Source organism: Garra rufa, chromosome 13, assembly GCF_049309525.1.
Source record: "Garra rufa chromosome 13, GarRuf1.0, whole genome shotgun sequence".
NCBI lineage: Eukaryota > Metazoa > Chordata > Actinopteri > Cypriniformes > Cyprinidae > Garra > Garra rufa.
The window spans coordinates 45,272,814-45,296,627 of NC_133373.1; the positions used below are offsets into that span (position 1 = coordinate 45,272,814).

The 23,814-nt window shown below is 29.2% G+C and overlaps 1 protein-coding gene across 1 annotated transcript; it reads right to left on the bottom strand.

Annotated features, from left to right (window-relative positions):
• Positions 1-7,764: 7,764 nt before the first annotated feature.
• On the bottom strand, positions 7,765-19,774 carry bub1ba (BUB1 mitotic checkpoint serine/threonine kinase Ba). The gene is made up of 15 exons (XM_073852853.1): positions 19,687-19,774; positions 18,107-18,210; positions 17,815-17,936; positions 17,668-17,705; positions 17,469-17,550; positions 14,904-14,991; positions 14,578-14,819; positions 13,851-13,978; positions 12,600-12,737; positions 12,420-12,508; positions 10,006-10,164; positions 9,778-9,917; positions 9,555-9,690; positions 8,193-8,308; positions 7,765-7,956 (listed from the first exon to the last, which is right to left on the bottom strand). Exons 1-15 carry the CDS (start codon positions 19,772-19,774, stop codon positions 7,842-7,844), a joined length of 1,785 nt encoding a protein of 594 aa, XP_073708954.1. The 3' UTR covers positions 7,765-7,841.
• Between the last annotated feature and the right edge of the window lie 4,040 nt (positions 19,775-23,814).

Below are 23,814 nucleotides of genomic sequence, written 5' to 3' on the forward strand. Positions count from 1 at the left end.
TGCAAAATCATAAACTACCATTTTCAGGAAAAGAATAACAACATGTGTTATGTGTCCGAGTCTTGCCTTCTTGCGGTCCCTCCGTATCGCCTCTCTTCCATGGGGGGCAGATCATTCTCTGTTGTTGCCCCTAAACTATGGAACTCTCTCCCCAGATCACTCTGCTTTTCCAGCAACTTGTCTGCATTTAAATCATTGCTCAAAAACACATCTGTTGATTGAGATCTTTTTCAAATCTTACAGTGTCTTAAATTTTAAATGTCTGTTTATTTCCCAAAAGAATTTCAAGGCATGCTCCAATTTGTCCAATAAATAAAACATAAGTGACCAACTTCAACACTAATAATTAGGTGTGCCACTGGATTCTTATAAGAGATGATGTAGCTAGCAATCGATTTAAGACATTATGCAAATATTTACACAGCTGACCAAGTTTTCCCAAGAAGCAGATGATAAGAACAGAATATTTACTGTAAACAAGTCCTGTATGAACAAAATTACAGCCAGTGTTTAAAAAAGTAAAGCCTGACATACGAAATTAAAATTTTAAAGAAAAAAAAAAAGTTTCAGATTTTGGGCTTTTTGGTGTTTCATAAAGTATTTTTTCAGAATAGTGGAAAGAAAACACCCAAAATAAACTGTTAAGTGTTTATTTTATAGCACTTTATCTATTTGTGTCAATAGATTTCAATTACAATGCATATTTTTAAAGGGCAGTTTTCTCAAAATGAGTTTTTTCTCCTACACTGAGCCATAAATCTCCACTTCAGTCGCACTTACACACACCACACTTTACATTTGTATTCCTGTCTATATCCTGAAGGTTTTTACAGAGGGATTTGTTCAGATATAATTTGCTTGATTTTATACAACATTTAATCCACCCAAAAATGGTACATGTTTTCTTTTTTAATTTTTTCAGAATAATGACAAAATGAGACACAAAATTCCCTCTGTGAAAACATTTGACTCTAATGTAAAAAAAAAAATAAACAAGAATTTCGAAACTGACTTCATCCAGTTAGATTTGTGTATTAGAAATGTATGCAAATTAGCGCATATTTAATTAAATAATGACTAATTTGCATATTTAAACCTAACATTTAAAAAAAAACTTGTAATACAAAAAATATTTGTAATTATCAATATAATCAAATCATCTGGGTAAGTAAGGTGATATTAGTTTTTTTTTTTTACCCTATTCACCTGTAGTGTCTCGCCTTAATAGAAGAATTTATCAAAACTTAAAGCAGAATCTTTACAAAAAATTTTTTTTTATAGCTGATACAGAGAGAACATTATGGAAGCCCGTTTCTGCCACTAAAAAAAAAAAAAAAAAGAATTGTGTGATATAAACTTGCAATTCCGAGTTATAAAGTGAGAATTGCAAGATATAAAGTGAGAATTGCGAGAAAAAAAGTCAGAATTCTGAGATATAAACTCGCAATTACAAGTTATAAAGTCAGAATTGCAAGAAAAAAGTCAGAATTCTGAGATATAAACGTGAAAAAAAGTCAGAATTCTGAGATATAAACTCGCAATTACAAGATATAAAGTCAGAATTGCGAGAAAAAAAGTCAGAATTCTGAGATAAAATGTTGCAATATTTTTTTTTTTTTTTTGTTTTTATTCAGTGGCGGAAATGGGCTTCCATAGAATATGAATAAAAAAAAACTGCAAAAATGTTATTCAGAGCAAAAAGATGCTTATTTTTACAAATACTAATGCATATATAAAAACCAATGAGATTGTTTTAAAAGTATAGCAGATACTTAATAAAAAAAATATAAAATAAATATCAGTGCACTCTATATCTCCAATAAAACGCCTTAGTAAGATTAGATTAAAATGATCAAAAACTTATAATGGAATGCAATAAAATATCAAATATATGTTGCCTTTATATAAAGCAATGAACTTTGATTTCCACTCAAACTTAATAAATGAACGGACAGCACAGTGGTGGGTTTATTACATCTATTCCAAAACAACAAAAGCCAATTACTCAGAGGAAGTGGACTATATAGAAGGAGGATTGCAGCATAAATGTTTATGGACCACTGAAGAATTTGCGACACGCCCTTGATGTGCAAACGTGTCAGAAAAGATCTGCTCCGACATGTCGACCTATGATGCTGCTTCAGGAGTAAACGACAGTAGCTTATCTCTGTGGCCAAATTAATGACTGAGTCACTAACTTACTATCAAAAATGAAACTTAACCTACTGAATTCATGAACGTTTCTCCTCCTGGAGTTTTGAAGCTAGAACTACCAAACTCAGCCCGGCTCTTCAGTCTGATCTGACTCCAGTTGCCTTATATTTCCAGACTGATCCCACTCACGGTTTTCCTAAAACTGATGAATAAAACCCGGGAAAGTCCCATAGACTTACATTGATGGAATGTTCAAATGAGCCAACACTATTCAAACTCCAACTGACAAAATTCAAATTTTAAACTTCCAGATTCAAACTTCCCTTCTGTTTACTATTTCTAATCCATTTAAACTCATTTATGCACAACTAGCTAACTATTCAAACTTAGCAACTATAATCATGTTAATAACTTGTTAATTATGCTAGTAACATGCTAATCATGCTAACAACATGCTAGTCATGTTAGAATCATGCTAGTAAGTTGTTAATCATGGTAGCATGTTAAAAATTTGCTGATAATGCTAACAACTTGCTAATCATGCTAGAAATATGCTAATAACTTGTTAATCATACTAACATGTTAGCAATTTGCTAATGCTAACAACTGGCTAATCATGCTAAAAAAGACGCTAGCAATATGCTAACAGCTTATTAATCATGCTAACATGTTAATAATTTGCTAATAATGCTAACAACTTGTTAATCATGCTAACATGTTACCAGTTTGCTAATAACTTGCTAGAAACACGCTAGTAACTTGCTAAAAATGCTAGAAACATGTTAATAACACAATAATCATGTTAAAATAGTGTTAGTAACATGCTAATAACTTGTTAATCATGTTAACAACATGCTAGTCATGTTAGAATCATGCTAGTAACATGCTATTCATCCAAGTAGCTTGATAATCATGCTAGAAACATGCTAATAATGTTAGTAACATGCTAATCATGTCACAATCATGCTAGTAACATGCTAATCATGGTAGTAACTTGCTAACAGAATGCTAATAACTTGTTAATCATGTTATCAACAGGCTAGTCGTGTTAGAATCATGCTAGTAACATGCTAATAATGTTAGTAACATGCTAATCATGTCACAATCATGCTAGTAACATGCTAATCATGCTAGTAACTTGCTAACAGCATGCTAATAACTTGTAAATCATGTTACCAACAGGCTAGTCGTGTTAGAATCATGCTAGTAACATGCTATTCATCCTAGTAACTTGTTAATCATGCTAGAAACATGCTAATAACGTTAGTAACATGCTAATCATGCTAGTAACATGCTAGTAACTTGCTAACAGCATGCTAATAACTTGTAAATCATGTTACCAACAGGCTAGTCGTGTTAGAATCATGCTAGTAACATGCTATTCATCCTAGTAACTTGATAATCATGCTAGAAACATGCTAATAACGTTAGTAACATGCTAATCATGCTAGTAACTTGCTAACAGCATGCTAATAACTTGTTAATCATGTACCAACAGGCTAGTCGTGTTAGAATCATGCTAGTAACATGCTATTCATCCTAGTAACTTGTTAATCATGCTAGAAACATGCTAATAACGTTAGTACCATGCTAATCATGTCACAATCATGCTAGTAACATGCTAATCATGCTAGTAACTTGCTAACAGCATGCTAATAACTTGTAAATCATGTACCAACAGGCTAGTCGTGTTAGAATCATGCTAGTAACATGCTATTCATCCTAGTAACTTGTTAATCATGCTAGAAACATGCTAATAACGTTAGTACCATGCTAATCATGTCACAATCATGCTAGTAACATGCTAATCATGCTAGTAACTTGCTAACAGCATGCTAATAACTTGTAAATCATGTACCAACAGGCTAGTCGTGTTAGAATCATGCTAGTAACATGCTATTCATCCTAGTAACTTGTTAATCATGCTAGAAACATGCTAATAACGTTAGTACCATGCTAATCATGTCACAATCATGCTAGTAACATGCTAATCATGCTAGTAACTTGCTAACAGCATGCTAATAACTTGTAAATCATGTACCAACAGGCTAGTCGTGTTAGAATCATGCTAGCAACATGCTATTCATCCTAGTAACTTGTTAATCATGCTAGAAACATGCTAATAACGTTAGTAACATGCTAATCATGTCACAATCATGCTAGTAACATGCTAATCATGCTAGTAACTTGCTAACAGCATGCTAATAACTTATTAATCATGTTAGCAACATGCTAGTCGTGTTAGAATCATGCTATTTATCCTAGTAACTTGTTAACCATGCTTGAAACATGCTAATAACAGGCTAGCATTATGCTAGCAAAATGCCAACTTCATGCAGATCATGCTAGAAACAGGCTAATCAAGCTACAAACATGCTAACTTAATGTGGATCATGCTACAAACAGGCTATTTCAGCTATAAACATGCTAATCATGCTAGAAAAATGCTAAATTCAAACAGACCATGCTAATCATATTAGAAACAGGCTAACTATATGCTAATCATGCTAGAAACATGTTAGAAACATCCATCTTGTCTGTCTATCTAGATTTTCAAACTTCAAGCTTTTACAACTGCTTTCTCAGGCTAGGCTTTCTTAAGACAACCTAAAGTTTATAACTAACTTTTTTTTTTTTATCTAGTTAAAACTTGCAATTCTACAACAATTTGAAAGCAGCTGTGTATATGTATATTCTATGCTAACAACACCTAAATCACAAAAATGTAGCCATTTTAGTTAGCTAATGATCAGTTAAGGGCATGAAATTTACTATGTGCCTTGAGGAAGTGTGTGATCAGTCACATGGCATTTATGAGTCATGCCATTGGCTCTAAAGCTACTCAAGTACACATACTGCAGAAATAGTAGAATGGACGTGTGCTATTCTGAATATTTTTTTAACAATCACAAAAGCCACTTACCCAACAGGTGCGTTTCTCTGGTCAACAACGAATAACTCCTTGTCACAATCTTTCCTGCGCTGGAAACGAGTCATTTAACTAACAAAAGAGCTGTCAACTCCTCCCTGTGGAGGTCAAACATTAACACACATACAGTATACAGCCCATGAGAACCATGTGAGTCCACACATCTGGAGCCAAACCGAAAGGCCTGGAGAGCTGAAACTTTGTCAGATAGCAGTAGTATTGCTCGCTACTACTAACCAAAGGCTCGCTCCAATCGGCGTAAAGGTGGCGCTACAGCAACCAAAAATGCGAAAGTGCTTATAACTGCCAAACCATTTGTCATAGAGTCAAAAAAAAAATACATTTTTGGAATCATTGGGTCAAGACAAATGCAAAACCTCCCCTGTGATTTTGCCATAGGAATGCCAAAACGTTTGTAAAGTGAGGGGCCATTTTTACTAAAATGGCTATAACTCTTGAATGGAATGAGATATTTTAATCAAACTTGGTATACATGTATGAGCTAATTCTTTGGTCAAATAAAAAAAGCGCAGCTCTGCCACTTGGTGGCGCTATAAGACGGAAAAGTTGAACTAGCGAACTAGTCCTGGTTTTTTCGCCCAATCTCGAACAAACCACAGCAGTTTTCCAGACTCTCTAGATCAATAATTATTTCCAGACTCTCTAGATCAATAATTATCAAAAAAAAAAAAAAAAAGCTGAATTTTGTCTTTTGGTTAGCTATAATAGGTTCATTTAGAAAAGAAGCCTGGCCACATATACCCAAAAGCCTATAAAACCTAAACAAAAACTCAAAACTTTACAAAAATTGGTGTGAACATGTGTCAGAAGACACTTAGTAAGCATGCAAAGTTTCATGGAGATCGGACCATAGCTGGTGCTATAAGTTAAAAACGCTTCAAAAACAAGATTTCTATGGTAAATGGCCTCAAATTGTAAAACAAAACAAAAAATTACAAAAAAAACAAAAACAGCTATTACTATGCAAGTGTTAGTCCAATTAACCTGAAAATTGGTATGCATTGTCTTTGCCCAATGTGCCATAAGGGTCTACGAGGACATTGGTGTATCTAAAAAAACATGGCCACCATCGGCCAATGAATTTTGAACACCTATTAGACAAGGTTAACGGAGGCTGATCAGAAATAAACTTGGTGGGCATGTTCAACTCATGGTTCTAAAGGTTTGTAAGAATTTTGAATGAAATTGGCCACTAGTTGGCACTAACGAGATTTTATGGCTCCGTAATAACGTGGTGTTTCACACATCCACACAATATGCGTATCATTGGATAGATCTTCTCATATTGAGCAACTTTGCCTCAAGAACCATTGCTGTCAATCAAATCGTTCATTAAATATCACAATTGTGTTAAAAACCTACTTTTGCGAACTAGTCCTGGGTTTTTCACCCAATCTCGATCAAACCACTGCAGTGCAGTTCTCCAGACTCTCTAGATCAATAATTGTCAAAAAAATAAATAAATAAATGAATTGTCCTTTGGTTAGCTATAAGTTCATTTAGAAAAGGCACATACCCAAAAGCCTATAAAACCTAAATAAAAACTCAAAACTTTACAAAAATTGGTGTGAACATGTATCAGAAGACTCTTAACAAGCATGCAAAGTTTCATGGAGATTGGAGCATAGGTGGTGCTATAAGTTAAAAACGCTTCAAAAACAAGATTTCTATGGTAAATGGCCTCAAATTGTTAAAAAAAAAACACACTCATATTCACTCAAACACAGGTCTTCATATCATATGATAGAGCTCCACATTCTGAACAACTTTGTCTCTAGGACCACTGTTGTCAATCAAACTGTTCTTTTAATGTTTGAGCTTATTAAAAATCATACTTTGGTGAACGCTTCTGTTTGTGAGTGTATTCTCCATCATGCCTCCTAACAGCATAGAAACCATAAAGGCCTTAAATGCTCGAACCCAGGTAATTGCTGCTAGCAGCTATATTTTATTTTTGAAAATGTATTAAAATGCTTGAAAACACTTCAAGCATTTAATAATCTGAGTAAATTCCAGCATTTACTAATGCATTATTAAAATCAGATTTAAAGTTGAATGTGAAAATATTATTTGATAGACCTAATCTAACAATGAACAATTATTTAGTTTCATTAACTAAGGTTAACAGAAGTTGCTCATTGCTATTTTTAGTTTTAACTAATTAACAAGCCCTTATTGTAAAGTGTATCCAAAAAGCAATTATGAAATATGAAAAGAGTTTGAGCTAAATAATTACTGCTGTAAAGGTGATTCATGCAGCTAATTGTCAAACAGCAGAATGTGTGTCAACTGTTAAATCATTTTGATAATTGGTGCTTCGATTTTCAGGTTTTCAAAGCAACTTGAATCAAATAATGGCAATTCAAAGAGGTCAAATAATTTGAACAAATGTATCTATAAATAAAATAAAAAATATATATTGTTTATATAAGTATATATTTATTTTATTTGATTTTTAATAAATTTGTTTAATATTTTACCCATATAAAAATTCTGTAAAAAAAAAAAAAAAAAAAAAAAAAAAAAACTAACTTTCAGATGGGCTCAACTACTGAGATTAAACTGAAATTTTCTTAATTACCATTATTAATAAAAAAAAAAAAAACAGCCAAGACTATGTTGTTAAAATATTTTTTTATTATTGTGTATAAAGAGCAATATTTAACATAAATTTTTATATGCAGTGCTGCAGTTTAAAACATGCCATAATTTTACAACAAACGAGTGTAGATGGACTTCATAAGCTGTTCCTCACGTTACGGATGAGGTTAGACAAAATGAGCTCTGAAGACTTTTGATCTGGATTCAAAATCATGTGAAAAAAGTCTTTCCATAAAGGCTCGACAGGAAAGCTGAAAGAAACAAGAGCAGCAATAATAATAATAATAATAATAATAATAATAATAACAACAACATTTGTAATACATATTTTGTATACTTTTATAATAATAAAATAACCCACAAGACATATATATATATATATATATACATATATATATATATATATATATATATATATATATATATATATATATATATATATATAAAATCAAACAAAAGTCCCCAAAAGTCACATTATTAGTTTTACCTGTGCTGAGATCCAGATCCTTCATCCAAAATCCAGGCCGAGTTTTCCTGCTTCACTTTCATTTGGCGATTAAACAGCAACATGTGAACGATTTCAGCAACACTAATTAGATCGACCTGTTGCGAATGAAAATGGTAAAGTAAATTAAATATATTTACATATATTTATAAATAAATAAAATGAAAGTAAATAAAAATAAATTAAAACAAAGTTAAACTAAAATATATAAAAGTGAAATATAAATAATATTTATAAATTATATAATTTCTTGAAAAATATATATATAAAAAAAGTCAATATAAATAAAATTAAAATAAAAACAAGTTAAATGCAAAAAGACAAATGTATTAAACAATATAAAATACACTACAATAAATAAAATGAAAAATAAAAATAATAAAAACATTAAATACAAAAATAAATATCTAAAAATTAAACAGAAATAATGTAACAATGACATAAATGTGTTAAAAATACAAAATAAATAAATACATTAGCACAAATAAAATGAAATTAAATAAGAAACAAGTTAAATAAATACAAAATATCTAATTAAGAAAATAAAATATTAAAATATAATTTAAAAATACAAAATGAATTTAAGAAATATTAACAAAGGTAAATAAATACAAAATAAATAGATAAAAATGAAATAGAAATAAAAAAATATGATATAATTTATTAAAAAATACAAAATAAATAAAAATACATTAGTATAATTAAAATGAAAATTAAGAAAAAAAACAGAGTTAAATAAATAAATATATACAAATGATATAAATAATTTATAAAAAATACTATAAATAAAATACATCAATATCAGTAAAATGAAAATACAAAATAGATATACAAATGAAATATATAAAATTATATAATTATATAAATTGTTTTTAAAAATACTTAATAAAAATAAGAAACAAAGACAAGTTGAAAACAAAATATATAAAAATGAAATAGAAATAGTAAGATGTAAAAAAGAGATAACTAATTAAAAATACAAAATAAATGAAAATACATAAGTATCAATAAAATGAAGATAAATAAAAATAAGAAAAAACAAATACAAAATAAAGAAAAAGAAATAAAAAAGAAAAGAAAATAAAGTTAAATACTAAACAAATAAATGTACAAATGACAGAAATATATAAATTATATACTTTACAAAAAACAAAAACATCAACAAATAAAGAAACAAAAACAAAGTTACATAAATACAAAATAAATAACAAAAAGTTAAATAAATACATACAAATGAAACGGAAATAATATGTAAAAATTATATAAATGCATAATATGCATAAATACATCAATATAAATAAATGAAAATAAATAAAAAAGGGAAGGAACTACTGATGAATATACCTGATAAGGTGAGGCTGAGGGCGACAGAAGACCCTGTTGTATGTATTTCTGTGCTGAAGGAAGAGCGTGGGCTGTTGTGACGTCAGTCTGGAGCTGCAGATCCACTGAGTTTGAGAAATCTAGAGCTGTGATGCCACTGCAGACACAAATACACAAAGATCAAGTTAAAAACGATCATCAGTACAAATGTCACCCATCACATGCTTGTGTTTGATTCGTGTACCTGTGATCATAAAAGTACAACGATTCCGGTTTTAGGCCTCCGTGAACCACCTGACAGGAATGAAAGTGTTGTACCAACTCCAGCAACAGAACCACTAACAGAGAAACATCCTCTCTAGCAATGGGCTCAGAGAGAAGATCCTTCGAGTGGGAAGAGGAAAACAGAAGAGATTTGACGACTGAAGACGCATGAATATGGAGGATCAGGAGGAAACTGAACGAGCCAAACCTGAACCACGTCTCCGTTAGGAATCTTCCAGAGAGTCATGGAGCCGTTCTCATAAACATGACAGAACATCTGGACGTCAGAGTCCGCTTTATCAGGAGACACACGACATCTGAGCTGAGAGCAGATGAAGAAATCCCACGGCACTGCGGACGAATCCACCTGTTACAGGAAATACATACGAGAGTAAACAGTAAATCACAAAAATATGGAAAAAAGATAGATATAAATGGAGTAAACTTTAAACATGAAAGTATTATCATTACTTATAAGAATAAATTATCAATGTGTAATTTAGAAAAATATCAATAAAGCAAAAATAAGAGTAAAATACATAATCATAAAGAGTAAATACATTAGAATAAATCATAAATTAGTAAAAGAGTAAATAAATCAATATTTAAAAGAGTAAACTGTAAACACCGTTATTGTTAAGTGAAAAAGTATTAATAAAAAGTTGTATAATAAAATAAAAAATAAAACTAGATATACAAATAAAACAAATACATAAAAACTAAACAGAATATATAACAATTATATAATTTATTAAAAATAAATAAACCAATATAAAATCAAAATAAAATAAAATAATAAATAAACAAAAAGTTAAATACAAAATAAATAAATAAAAATGAAATATAAATAATACATAAAAATGATACAAATAATTTATAAAAAAAATACAAAACATGTTACAGGAAATACATAGGAGAATAAACAGTAAACCACAAAAATATGGAAAAAAGATAAATATAAATATAAATGGAGTAAACGTTAAACATTAAAGTATTATCATTACTTATTGTAAGAATAAATTATCAATGTGTAATTTAGAAAAATATCAATAAAAGCAAAAATAAGAGCAAAATACATAATCATAAAGAGTAAATACATTAGAATAAATCATAAATTAGTAAAAGAGTAAATAAATCAATATTTAAAAGAGTAAACTTTAACACCGTTATTGTTAAGTGAAAAAGTATTAATAAAAAAAAAGTTGTATATTAAAATAAAAAATAAAACTAGATATACAAATAAAACAAATACATAAAAACTAAACAGAATATATAACAATTATATAATTTATTAAAAATAAATAAACCAATATAAAATCAAAATAAAATAAAATAATAAATAAACAAAAAGTTAAATACAAAATAAATAAAAATGAAATATAAATTATGTAAAAAAAATGATTCAAATAATTTATATAAAAAAAATACAAAAACTGTTACAGGAAATACATAGGAGAATAAACAGTAAATCACAAAAATATGGAAAAAAGATAAATATAAATATAAATGGAGTAAACGTTAAACGTTAAACATTAAAGTATTATCATTACTTATTATAAGAATAAATTATCAATGTATAATTTAGAAAAATATCAATAAAGCAAAAATAAGAGTAAAATACATAATCATAAACAAGAGTAAATACATTTATTAGAATCATAAATTAGTAAAAAAAAAAAAAAGAGTAAATAAATCAATATTTAAAATAGTAAACTGTAAACACTTAAGTGAAAAAGTATTATTAGGAAAGTAGTATAATAAAATAAATTATACATAAATATATTAAAATGAAACGGAAATGTATAAAAAATATATATAATTTATTAAAAATATATAAATCAATATAAATAAAACAAAAATAAAAAAACAAAAGTTAAATACTAAATAAATGAATGAAATAGAAATATATAAATTGATACAAATAATTTATATAAAAATACAAAAATAAAACTAAGTCAATATAAACAATATAAAATGAAAATAAATAAAAATCAGAAATGAAAAAAAAGTTAAATAAATATAAAAAAACTATATATATAAAAATGAAACAGAAATAATATATATAAATAAATAATTTATTTAAAAACAAAATAAATAAATATACATCAACAAATAAAATAAAATGAAAATAAATAAAAAGAAAAAATAACATTAAATAAATACAAAATAAATATAAAAATGAAATGGAAAAATACATAATTATATAAGCAAGCAATTTATTAAAAACACAAAATAAAAACATACCAATATAAACACTGTTATTGTTAACTGAAACTAAAAGAACTACAATAAATACTATAATTGCAGTTAAATACTATAAAGTATAAATACTAACACACTATATTAATGTACTATAATATTTAGCAGCATTTGACTTTTAGTAATTATAAAAATCAAAATGACATAATATTCATATAATAAATTAATTTGAATTATATTTTATTTATAATACAAATAATGTGTAAGTTCATACTTGTTCAAAGCCACTTATACTATAAAATATTAAATAATATTTTGTGTCTTATTAAATTGTATTATTAAATCTTATCAGTCAAATGTTTGAAACTCTGTGACCGTTGTGCACTACCTAGGGCTCTAAAACATAAACTTCATGTGTGTCACCTTCAGAAAGACAGCATCAGTGCCGGACGAGAACAGAGTGAAGTCCTTCAGCGTCTCCATCTTACCGCGGTAAAGCAACACCTCTCCATCTGGAAGTGTGAGAAATAAACTATTAAACATTACTTTGACAACAAGTTACTGTAAAAACATGACTGATGGTGGAGGAGTGTTTCTGGATACCGAGGTGCAGGTCTTCATCTCCGGATGTGTCCGGTAGACGGCCGGTTTTCCGCTGGAAGTTGGAGAATGACGCCACGTCTGCTTGGTTAAACAGCCTGGATCTGACGTCCAAACCACAGACGTCCTCCAATTCAGTGACTGCCATTACAAACACACATGTTAACAAACAATAATGCATAATGCATGAATAAAGAAGAGTAAGAAATATATAGCATAAATACATTTTTTAATTTCTAATTAAAATAATAAGAATACATTGTGTAAATAAGTAAAAAAATATAAAATTGAGTAAAATACATATAATCATAAACAAGAGTTAAATGTATTTATTAGAATGAATCATAAATGAGTAAAAAAAAATTTTGAAAATATATAAAGCATAAATACATAAGAGTAAAAAAATAGATTAAATAAATCAATATTTAACACTGTTATTGTTAATTGAAACTAAAACAAACTATTATTAATTATTTTTGGTAATTTATACTAAGCTGAAATAAAATCTATACATTAGATAAATAAAATGAAAATAAATAAAAAAATAAAAACAAAGTTATATTTATATAAAATATTTGTATAAATAAATATAAAAATAAAACAATTTAAAAAATACAAAATAAAGATACATCAATATAAAGTTAAATTAAATACATAAAAGTAAATAAATACAAAAAATTTAAATATTATAATTATAATTATCTAAATAATTTATTTAAAAAAATACAAAATATATAAAATACATGTACAATAAACAAAACAAACATAAAAAAACAAAAAGTTAAATAAAAAATATAAAAATAGACTATAAATATTATATAAAATTAATATAATTTATGTAAAAATACAAAATAAATAAAATACATATATATAAATAAACTAAAGTAGAAATACTAATACACTATATATTAATTTACTAATATACCATATATTATTTAGCTGCAATTTTTTTTACGTAATTGACGTTTTAGTAATTTTTAGTAATTATATAAAATAAAATATAATTTTAATTCATTTATTATACAAATATTCTATCATTTTATTTATTTATTATTTATGTTATAAAAACCTAAATAGCACAAAATCTCAAAGCTGTCCAGTGCATGAAAAAAGTAACATCAAAAGTCTAAGACTGGCGCCATCTAGAGGCTAAAAACCACATCCAGACATGAATGTGAGAAAAACAGACAGTATAAATGAAACGGCTGTGAGTGAATAAACTATAAACGGTGAAGTTTGTTTTTTATTTCCCACCTTCCTCCATCAGCGTCTCTGGTCTCTCCACGACTCTGATCTCAGGCTCATTTAAGTGCTTCATGGAGTCGTGGGTTAAGGCTGCGAAGGACGTGCCACCCCACTCCTGACTGATCTCTAGGATAGGACTATGAACATAAACACAGACAAACAAAACCATAAGTGGAATATTAACTCATCATAAATGTTCCTGTAAAGATAACGCAACATAAAATGAAATTAATAAAGATCAATGTAGCTTGCAACACTAAAATCATGGATTTGATGCACATGGAATGCATGAAGAGATAAAAATATATACTTTGAATTTAATTTAAGCCAATTTAGATGAAAGCATCTGCCAAATGCATGAAGGTAACTATCAAATTCTTAATTAACAATCATATTTTAATTAATGGAAACGTTTAAACTCAAGTCCACCATAATCCACTTCATTCCGAATGGATATCTTTTGGAAATTAGTTACAGAACAGAAGATATATGAAGGTTCACACTCTATAAAGTTTTTGTCTTACAAAGAATGTGTTAATATTTCACCACAAAGATAAAAATAAATCAATTAAATGTAAATAAATAAAAAAGTAAATAATGCATTAAATAAAGAAGAAAAAAAGGAAAAACTAAAGATTATTGAGCCATTTTTAAGTTTTTGCATTTAAAAAAAGTAGAAGTAATTTTAGTAGGTTTAGGTTAGGTTTAGTAAGTTTAGTAAGTCAAAAAGAAGTACCTGAGTTTTTTCTCCTCAGCGGATGCATTAGAGTTGGTTGTTTTAGTGCATTCTGGTGCCATTCGGCTCAGGTTCTCCGTCAGTCCTGATTCGGACGCTTTTGGCCTCTCGACTCCTCCAAACGGAGTGGACGCCAGCTGAGTGGCGCGGGCGAATTCACACGTGTCGTCTGGACTCCTGCACAGAGTCTTATTCCAGTGGCCATTGATGATGGCTTCCTCAGAGCGAGAGATGGATGCATCCTGCTAACAAAAGAATGTACGATTGCCAGAATGCTAGAAAATCTGGAACATTAATTACAAATACTGAACAAAGGCTGATCTTACTTTGTCTGTAACAGGCTCTGCCTTTGACTTCGGCCCTTTCAGACTCAAGGTTGGCAGCTTCAGAGATTTACGATTCGATGAGGATGATCTTAATGCAAACAAGAAAATAAATAAATACGGTCAGTATTAATGAAAGCATTGACTGAGAGCCGCTAATAATGCAAAGAATAAAAAACAAAGAACAAAATGGAATAAAAAAAGAACGAAAAAAAATCGCAGAAAAAGAAAGAAAAAAGAATCAAAAGATAATGTAAGAATGAATGAAAAAAGAAACAATATAACAATAGAAAGAAAGAAAGAAAACGAACAAAAAAGAAAGAATGAACAAAAGAAATGAAAGAAAAAGAAAGAAAAGGAACCAACAAAAAGATAACGAAAGAAAGAAAATGCAAGAAAGAAAAGATAATGTAAGAACAAAAAATAATGGAAGGAATGAAAAACAAACAGAACAAAATGGATTAAAAAAAGAACAAAAAAACTTACAAAAAAGGAGAAAGGGATTTGGAAAGAAAGAATGAAAAAAGGACAGAAAAAGAAAGAAAAAAGAATCAAAAGATAATGTAAGAATGAATGAAAAAAGAAACAAAATATAACAACAGAAAGAAAGAAAGAAAATAAACAAACAAAAGAAAGAATGAACAAAAGAAATGAAAGAAAAGGAACAAACAATAAGATAACATAAGAAAGAAAGAAAAAATGCAAGAAAAGATAATGTAACAACAAAAAAATAATGGAAAGAATGAAAAACAAACAGAACAAAAAAAGGACAGAAAAAGAAAAAAAAGAATCAAAAGATAATGTAAGAATGAATGAAAAAGAAAATAACAATAGAAAGAAAGAAAACGAACAAACAAAAGAAAGAATGAACAAAAGAAATGAAAGAAAAGGAACAAACAAAAAGATAATGTAACAACAAAAAAAATTATGGAAAGAATGAAAAACAAACAGAACAAAATGGAATAAAAACAGAACAAAAAAAGGACAGAAAAAGAAAAAAAAGAATCAAAAGATAATGTAAGAATGAATGAAAAAGAAAATAACAATAGAAAGAAAGAAAACGAACAAACAAAAGAAAGAATGAACAAAAGAAATGAAAGAAAAGGAACAAACAAAAAGATAATGTAACAACAAAAAAAATTATGGAAAGAATGAAAAACAAACAGAACAAAATGGAATAAAAACAGAACAAAAAAAGGACAGAAAAAGAAAAAAAAATCAAAAGATAATGTAAGAATGAATGAAAAAGAAAATAACAATAGAAAGAAAGAAAACGAACAAAAAAGAAAGAATGAACAAAAAAGAAAGAAAAAGAAAGAAAGAAATTGAACAAAAAGATAACGTAAGAAAGAAAGAAAAAATGCAAGAAAGAAAAGATAATGGAAGAACAAAAATAATAGAAAGAATGAAAAACAAACAGAACAAAAAAACGTACAAAAAAGGAGAAAGGGATTTGGAAAGAAAGAATGAAAAAAGGACAGAAAAAGAAAGAAAAAAAGAATCAAAAGATAATGTAAGAATGAATGAAAAAAGAAAAACAAAATATAACAATAGAAAGAAAGAAAGAAAACAAACAAACAAAAGAATGAACAAAAGAAATGAAAGAAAAAGAAAGAAAGAAAAGGAACAAACAAAAAGATAACGTAAGAAAGAAAGAAAAAATGCAAGAAAGAAAAGACAATGTAAGAACAAAAAAAATTATGGAAAGAATGAAAAACAAACAGAACAAAATGGAATAAAAACAGAACAAAAAAAACTTACAAAAAAGGAGAAAGGAATTTGAAAAGAAAGAATGAAAAAAGGACAGAAAAAGAAAGAAAAAGAACAAACCAAAGATAACGTAAGAATGAAAGAAAGAAAAAAATGCAAGAAAGAAAGAAAAGATAAATGTAAGAACGAAAGAAATGGAAAGAAAGAATGAAAAACTAACAGAGCAAAATGGAATAAAAAGAACAAAATTTACAAGAAAGGAGAAAGGGATTTGGAAGGAAAGAACGAAAAAAGGACAGAAAAAGAAAGAAAAGAACAAAATATAACGTAAGAAATAGGAAAGAAAGAAAGAACGAACAAAAGATAACGTATGAAAGAAATGTATTCTACATGCATTTTGTTTTGTTTATTTCTGGATGTATATTATATGTATTTTTGTTTTGTTTTTATTCTGCTATACACACAATGCTGTGACAATATGTGCCCACGTATGTCATGCCAATAAAGTAATATGAACTGAACTGAATGAACAAAAGATAAGAGAGAAGGATAAGAAAAGGAAAGAAAAGAGGAAAAATAAAAATAAAGAACAAATGAAAGAATTAAAGAATAAAGAATGTGCAAAAGAGAACAAACAAAAGGAGAGAAAGAAAACAAATGAAATGACAAAAACTAAAAAAAAAAACAAGGAGGACAAAAGTAGTACCAGAACAAATGAAAGAGAATAAAAGAACTAATAGAAAGAAAGAAGAAAAAGAATGAATAAAGAGAACGAAACAAAGAAAGAACAAAAGAGAACAGGTGAAAGAAAGAGAACGAAAAGAAAAAAGAGAACAAAAGAAAAAGAGTGTTTGTTACGTTTTATTGGTGAGTGTATTCTCATCAAACATGGAGAAGGGTTTAGCTGTGTCTGTTTTCTGCAGTTTGCTGTCACTTCCACCTGAAACATCATCACAAGCATGCTTTATTTCATTAAAGTGCAAAACTCTTCACTTTCAATATTAGCGGCTGACGTCAATTCTGCAGAAAATGCATATTAAACAAAGATGCAACTCACTTTGATTCATGTCGTCCTCTCGCCTCACTGAGCTTTTACTAAACCACACGAGGAGAGAAAAAAAAACATGCAAAACAAAAAGTGAACAATTTAAATGCAAACAGCTCAAACTAGCCCAAGACCAGCACTGTCTACTAAAGAACTGACCTGCTAACCACACCACTTTCCTCCGGCTCGCTGTAAACGGTGAACGGAGCTGATTTCACCACAGCAGATTCACATGAACTTGAAGATTTCTGGAAGGAAGAACTGGCCTCCTCATGAACAGTCTAGACAAATGAAGAAAATCATGGTTAAAACAAAAACCTGATGACAATATTTGATCCTGGCTGTGTGTAAATATGCATTTAAGATGTTCTGTCATCATTTAGTCACTCATGTCTCTTCAAAGAAATCTCTGCTTCCAAACCTCAGATTTGGAGTATAATGGTTGACATACCTGCTGTTTTTCAGCGGGGCCGTTTCTCTGCTGAATGAGTCTCTGTTTCTGCTCAATCTGAAGCTGCAAGTCCTGCTTGAGTCTGTTTAGATGTGAGGCCTTTTCTGTACATTCACACAAAGTCGTGAAAAACTAATTCAATAGCTGATTAGTATTATTAATTAACATAACAACCATAAAAAAGTTACTTGAAATAAAATAAAATGTTAAATAAAATAAGTTTTTACATTTTACTTTTCAATTTTTGATATTTTATTACAGCCAGCAAAAGATTTCTCACTTCCATTTAGTTTAGTTTGATATATATACCTAAAACTGAAATAAAAATTAATAAACTATATATTGCATATTTAAAAAAGATAAAGAAAGAAAGAAAGAAAGAGAACAAACAAAAGAGGGGGAAAATGAAACAAAGAAAGGGAGAAAGCATAAGAACTAACAAAGAGAACAAATGAAAGAAAGAAAACAAAAGAAAGAACAAAAAGAACAAAGAAAGAAAGAACAAACTAAAGATAATGTAGGAATGAAAAAAGCTAACATAAAAAGAATGAATAAAATCAATAAAATAAAGAAATAGAAAATAAATTTTAGGATTTTTTAAATAAATTTAAAAAATAAAACAAAAATTGTAAAAAAGATAAAAGAAAAAAAAAAAGAAAAGGAATGAAGGAAAAAGAAAGTAAAGAAAAACAAAAAACTAAATTACCAAAAAAAAAAAACGAAAGAAGAACAAAACAAAAAAAGAAAGAAAGAAAGAAACAAAAGAACAAAAAAAGATAGCGCAAGAAAGAATGAATAAAATAAACTTTTTAAATTTGTAATTTAAATTTTTTATTACTTTATTTCAGCTAACAAAACATTTCAATAACTAATAAAAAAAATACAGAAACAAATTACAAACTAAAGTATATGATGATACTACAATAACAGCAGGCTGAGCAAATACCCAATTTATGTCTTTACCCATTTAACCAAAAAATTTGCAAAATAAGACCAAGACAGTGTTATTTCAGTACAAGAGAGACACTAATATAGTTTTTTTTTAATTCATTTAGAAATTGAATTAGTTTTTAATTTTATTCATTTTTTTAATTTGTTTTTCAAATATGTCTATATATTTTTTAATTAATTTCAGTTTCCAGTTTCAGAAATAAATGATATTTATATAATAATAATTTAATATAATAATATTTTTATAGTTTCAAAATAAATGACAATTAGTGATATATTTTTTCTAATTTGTGAAAAAAATTATTTTATTTTTTATTTCAGTTAAAATTTCTTTTGAGCGACAATTTTTGGATGTTTTCAACTGATTTCCTATTGAACTGTCAGCAACTGCAAGGTGCAGATTGCAAATAATTAGATTCAGATCAGAACTTTGAAGCATTGAACACAAATCTTTGGTTTTAGTCAACTATAATAACCTTGGACTAAGACCATGGGTTTAGTCCAGGCTAAACCTATTTGGTACTTCAGCAATCTAATTCCACACATTTGATTGAGGCAAATATCCAAACAGACCCAAATCTATGCCACGTTAGAAAGTGCTCTATAAAACAGACAATATCTGGACGTACCGCTCATAGCTCTGTAGTAGCGCTGCGCTCGGAGCTCTTCTAAGCTGAACTCTGCGTTTCCCTGATACACCAGATCTTTACAGTACATGATCTGAACGTTACCATCCTCCTGAGACTGGATCCTCTGGGACGGGGCCGCAATCTCCAGCGGGACGCCCGGAGCACTTTGGTGGAAAGACAAAATGATTACAAAACAGAAGGTTAGAGTTCAAATTAAATAGTCTTGCTTGGACCGTTAACATAATACTTATACTATAATTTCAATACACTTATGTTTGGTTTAGACGAGTTTGAATTATACAAATGTACAGTTAAGATGACTCTTTAAAAGGCAATAAAAGCGTTATTCATGAGCTTTAGAAATCATTTCTTACCTCCAAATGTGAGGCGACAGTTCATCCATCTTCAAGGATTTTGATTTTTCAATCCCTAAAGCCATCCTTAACGATGTTCCCTGTGATTTAGTCCAAGGGTGCAGAATTTAGTAGGGACAAGTCCAGCCACACTGTAAAAAATGACAGTGAATTTAATGGTAAAAAACTGTAAAAATGCTACGGTAAAAATCTGTGAAATGGTTAAAGGTAAGTTCCCCTTCTATATACGGTGAAAAACTGTGTTGGACATTGCATTTAATTTTACGGTAGTATACCGTTTTTGGAAGAGAAAAAGAAACCATAAATTGACATTCCCAGAATTCCCTGTATTTCATTTTTTTATTTGATGTTTTTTTTGTCGTTGAAATAACTTCATCTTAATTTCTTGGCGGTTTTGTACATTAGTGTTTTATGTTACATCTAAGGTTGTTAAATTAATGTTTTTTTAATTATTTTTGACCCTGGACCACAAAACCAGTCATTTTTACAAAACTGAGATGTATGCATCATATGAAAGCTCAATAAATAAGCTTTCTATTGATGTAAGGTTTGTTAGGATAGGACAATATTTGGCCGAGATACATCTATTTGAAGATCTGGAATCTGAGGGTGCAAATAAATCAAAATACTGAGAAAATCACCTTTAAAGTTGTCCACATTAAGTTCTTAATGCATATTACTATCAAAAATTACATTTTGATATGTTTACAGTAGGAATTTCACAAAAAATCTTCATGGAACATGATCTTTACTTAATTTCCTAATGATTTTTGGCATAAAAGAAAAATCAATAATTTTGACCCATACAATGTATTTTTGGCTTTTGCTACAAATATACCCCAGCGACTTAAGACTGGTTTTGTGGTCCAGGGTCACATTTCAGTTTTATGTGTGTTACAATGATGGTGTTTAGTGTTTGTGTGAATGACACTGTGCACCTTCTATACATGTTGTCATTTAAAACCTCCATGCGATGGGCTTTGGTTCATCATGTGATGTTGTCATCACCACCTGCTTTTGGTGGTTATCATTGCATTACAAAGGTACAAAACAGATTTCAGCACTTCAAAAAGTTGGTACATTACCATTATATGAGTTACGGTTTTTAGTATGAAATTACGGTATTTACCTGTAAATTTAAACGAAAACCTTAAAATGTAAAACATTGCTACCGTATTTTTTACGGTAAAATTCTGGCAACCACAGCTGCCAGTTTTTTACCGTAAATTTTCTGCACTACTAAATCAAAATTGTAACTTTGTTGTTCTGCTGTTGTGTTCATCTTCTCCCACTTGCTCTTTTTACATAGACTAATACAATCAGATAAATCAATTTCTCAAATATTTCTTCAAATATATACGGATAAATGTAAAAATTGACTTCAATTATATGAAACGACTGAATGCTTTTAACTGACTTCCTATTGAACTGTCAACAACTGAACTGCAGTGCTCAAACCATTTCAAATATAGGGAATTAAGCTACAAACTCCATCATACATGCACAATGTTTCCATCTAACATGTATTTTAAACTGCAGATCGTCGTATTAAAAATAATTAGTTAACTTCCAGAACGAAAATGTACAGATAATTTACTCACGCCTTTGTCATCCAAGTTCATGATGCCTTTCTTTCTTCAGTCATTTTAGGAATGTTTTTCATATAGTGGACGTCAATGGTGCCCACAAGTTTGAACTTCCAAAATGCATTTTAAATGCTGCTTCAGATGGCTCTAAATGATCCCAGCCGAGAAAGAAAGGTCTTATCTAGCGAATATACTTTTTAATCTCAAATGTTCATCTTGTCTTCTCTTTGCGATGCGCATACGTAGTCGGTGTAATCCGGGTCAATACAGTTAGGGTACGTCGGAAAACTCCCATCTCGTTTTCTTCTTCAACAATGATCCTACATTGCAGTTTTACCTTTTTTTCATAAAGTGCATTTGATTTTGTTTGCATGTTCACTTTGTAAACACTGGGTCGGTACTTCTGCAGAGATGTAGGACCATTTTGAAGTTGGGGAAAAAAATAAGATGGGAGTTTTTCGACATACCCTAACCGTCTTGAACCGGAAAAAGTGCACTCAGACATAGATAAGACAAGTGTTTGAGGTTAAAAAGTATATAAATTTGTTTTGTATAAGATTGTTTTGCTGGATAAGACCCTTCTTCCTTAGGCTGGGATCGTTTAGAGTCCTTTGAAGCAGCATTTAAACTGCATTTTGGAAGTTCAAACCATTGAAGTCCACTATATGGAGAGAAATCCTAAAATGTTTTCCCTCAAGAAACAATTTCTTACCAGCTGAAGAAAGAAAGACATGAACATCTTGTTCTGGAAATGAACTAATCCTTTAATGCAGTGTTTCACCAGTTCTCTTACTGAATACGTTCCTATATTTGTGTTATCTTTGCAATGGAAATATGGATGCTTTATTTGTAAACATCATATGGTTTTTGCTTATTTCAGTTAATGTCATTAAAACAGCGAGCTAAGGCAGTATCGTAAATCATTTGATTTGGATCTGAACTTTGGAGCGGGTTCCTGAATCACTTGATTCAGATCTTCGGAGCACGGATCACAAATAATTTGATTCAGATTGAAACTTTGAAGCATAGAATGCAAATGATTTAAATCAGATCAGAACTTCAAAGCGTGGATCGCAAACCATTTGATGCCGATTGGAACTTTGAAGAGTGGATTGCAAACACTGGTCTTTATAATGTTCTCTATTATAGATCAGTGATTGCGAATCATTTGAATCAGATTGGGACTTTTGGAGTGGGTTAGAGAGTCTTTTATTCTGAATTCCTCTTTTATTGAAGACAGTAGGCCTACAGTTGTAAAAACAAAAAGGACATGAATACAAATCGCCTAATTAACCGGTTTTACTACAAATAAAAAGTGTAGTTTACTATAATAAAGTTTTTTACAACCACAGTTTTACTGAAAATACCATGGTTAGTGAAGCAAACCATGGTTAATTTGTGGTTAACTTGGTTTAATGGTCGAAATTATGTTTTTTGCTTTTGTTTTTATTTTGAGTAAAACCATATCAAGGGATGTGTTACCAGGGTAACAACAACAAAAAAGTAATAAACTGACAACTTCATATGAAAACACAGAATGAATGTAAAAATGCAGTATTTGGTATTAACAGAGCTTTGGATGGTTTCCGTGTAATTGTCTCTAGATCACCTTTGAATAAACAAAAGATAAGTTTAAATCCTAATTTTTGTAATGTAAGCAAATTTTAGCTAGCAGTAAACACAAATTAAGATATATTCTCTTTTAAGTAGTCAAACAATCCAAAGAAAACATTGGATGAACATTAAAAAATGTCTTCGTAGTTCATTGGCAAACAATTGACCTTCATCAGAAGAGTGACAAAAACAAAAAACTCACTTCAGTATCTGACTTGTATTATAACTACGCTTTTTGTGAAACTTGGATTAAAACAATTAATCATATTTAATGAGAGAACTATTGTTATGATTTTCAAGGGTGCAGAATTTAATAGGGACGCTGTGATATGTCCCTCCCTAGCAATAATTTTGTCTGCAGTTATGTCTCTAACTATAAAACCCACGCCCTTGATTTATTCAATATAACGTGATAGTTTGCTTGGGATTTTGTCTGTACTTAAAATACTAGAAATAACGCGAGCAGCATAGGTTAATACTCCACAGCTAACGTTACAGTTGCTAGCGAATCATTTTCAAACCATCAAAACATTATATTTGCGCGTGATATACAT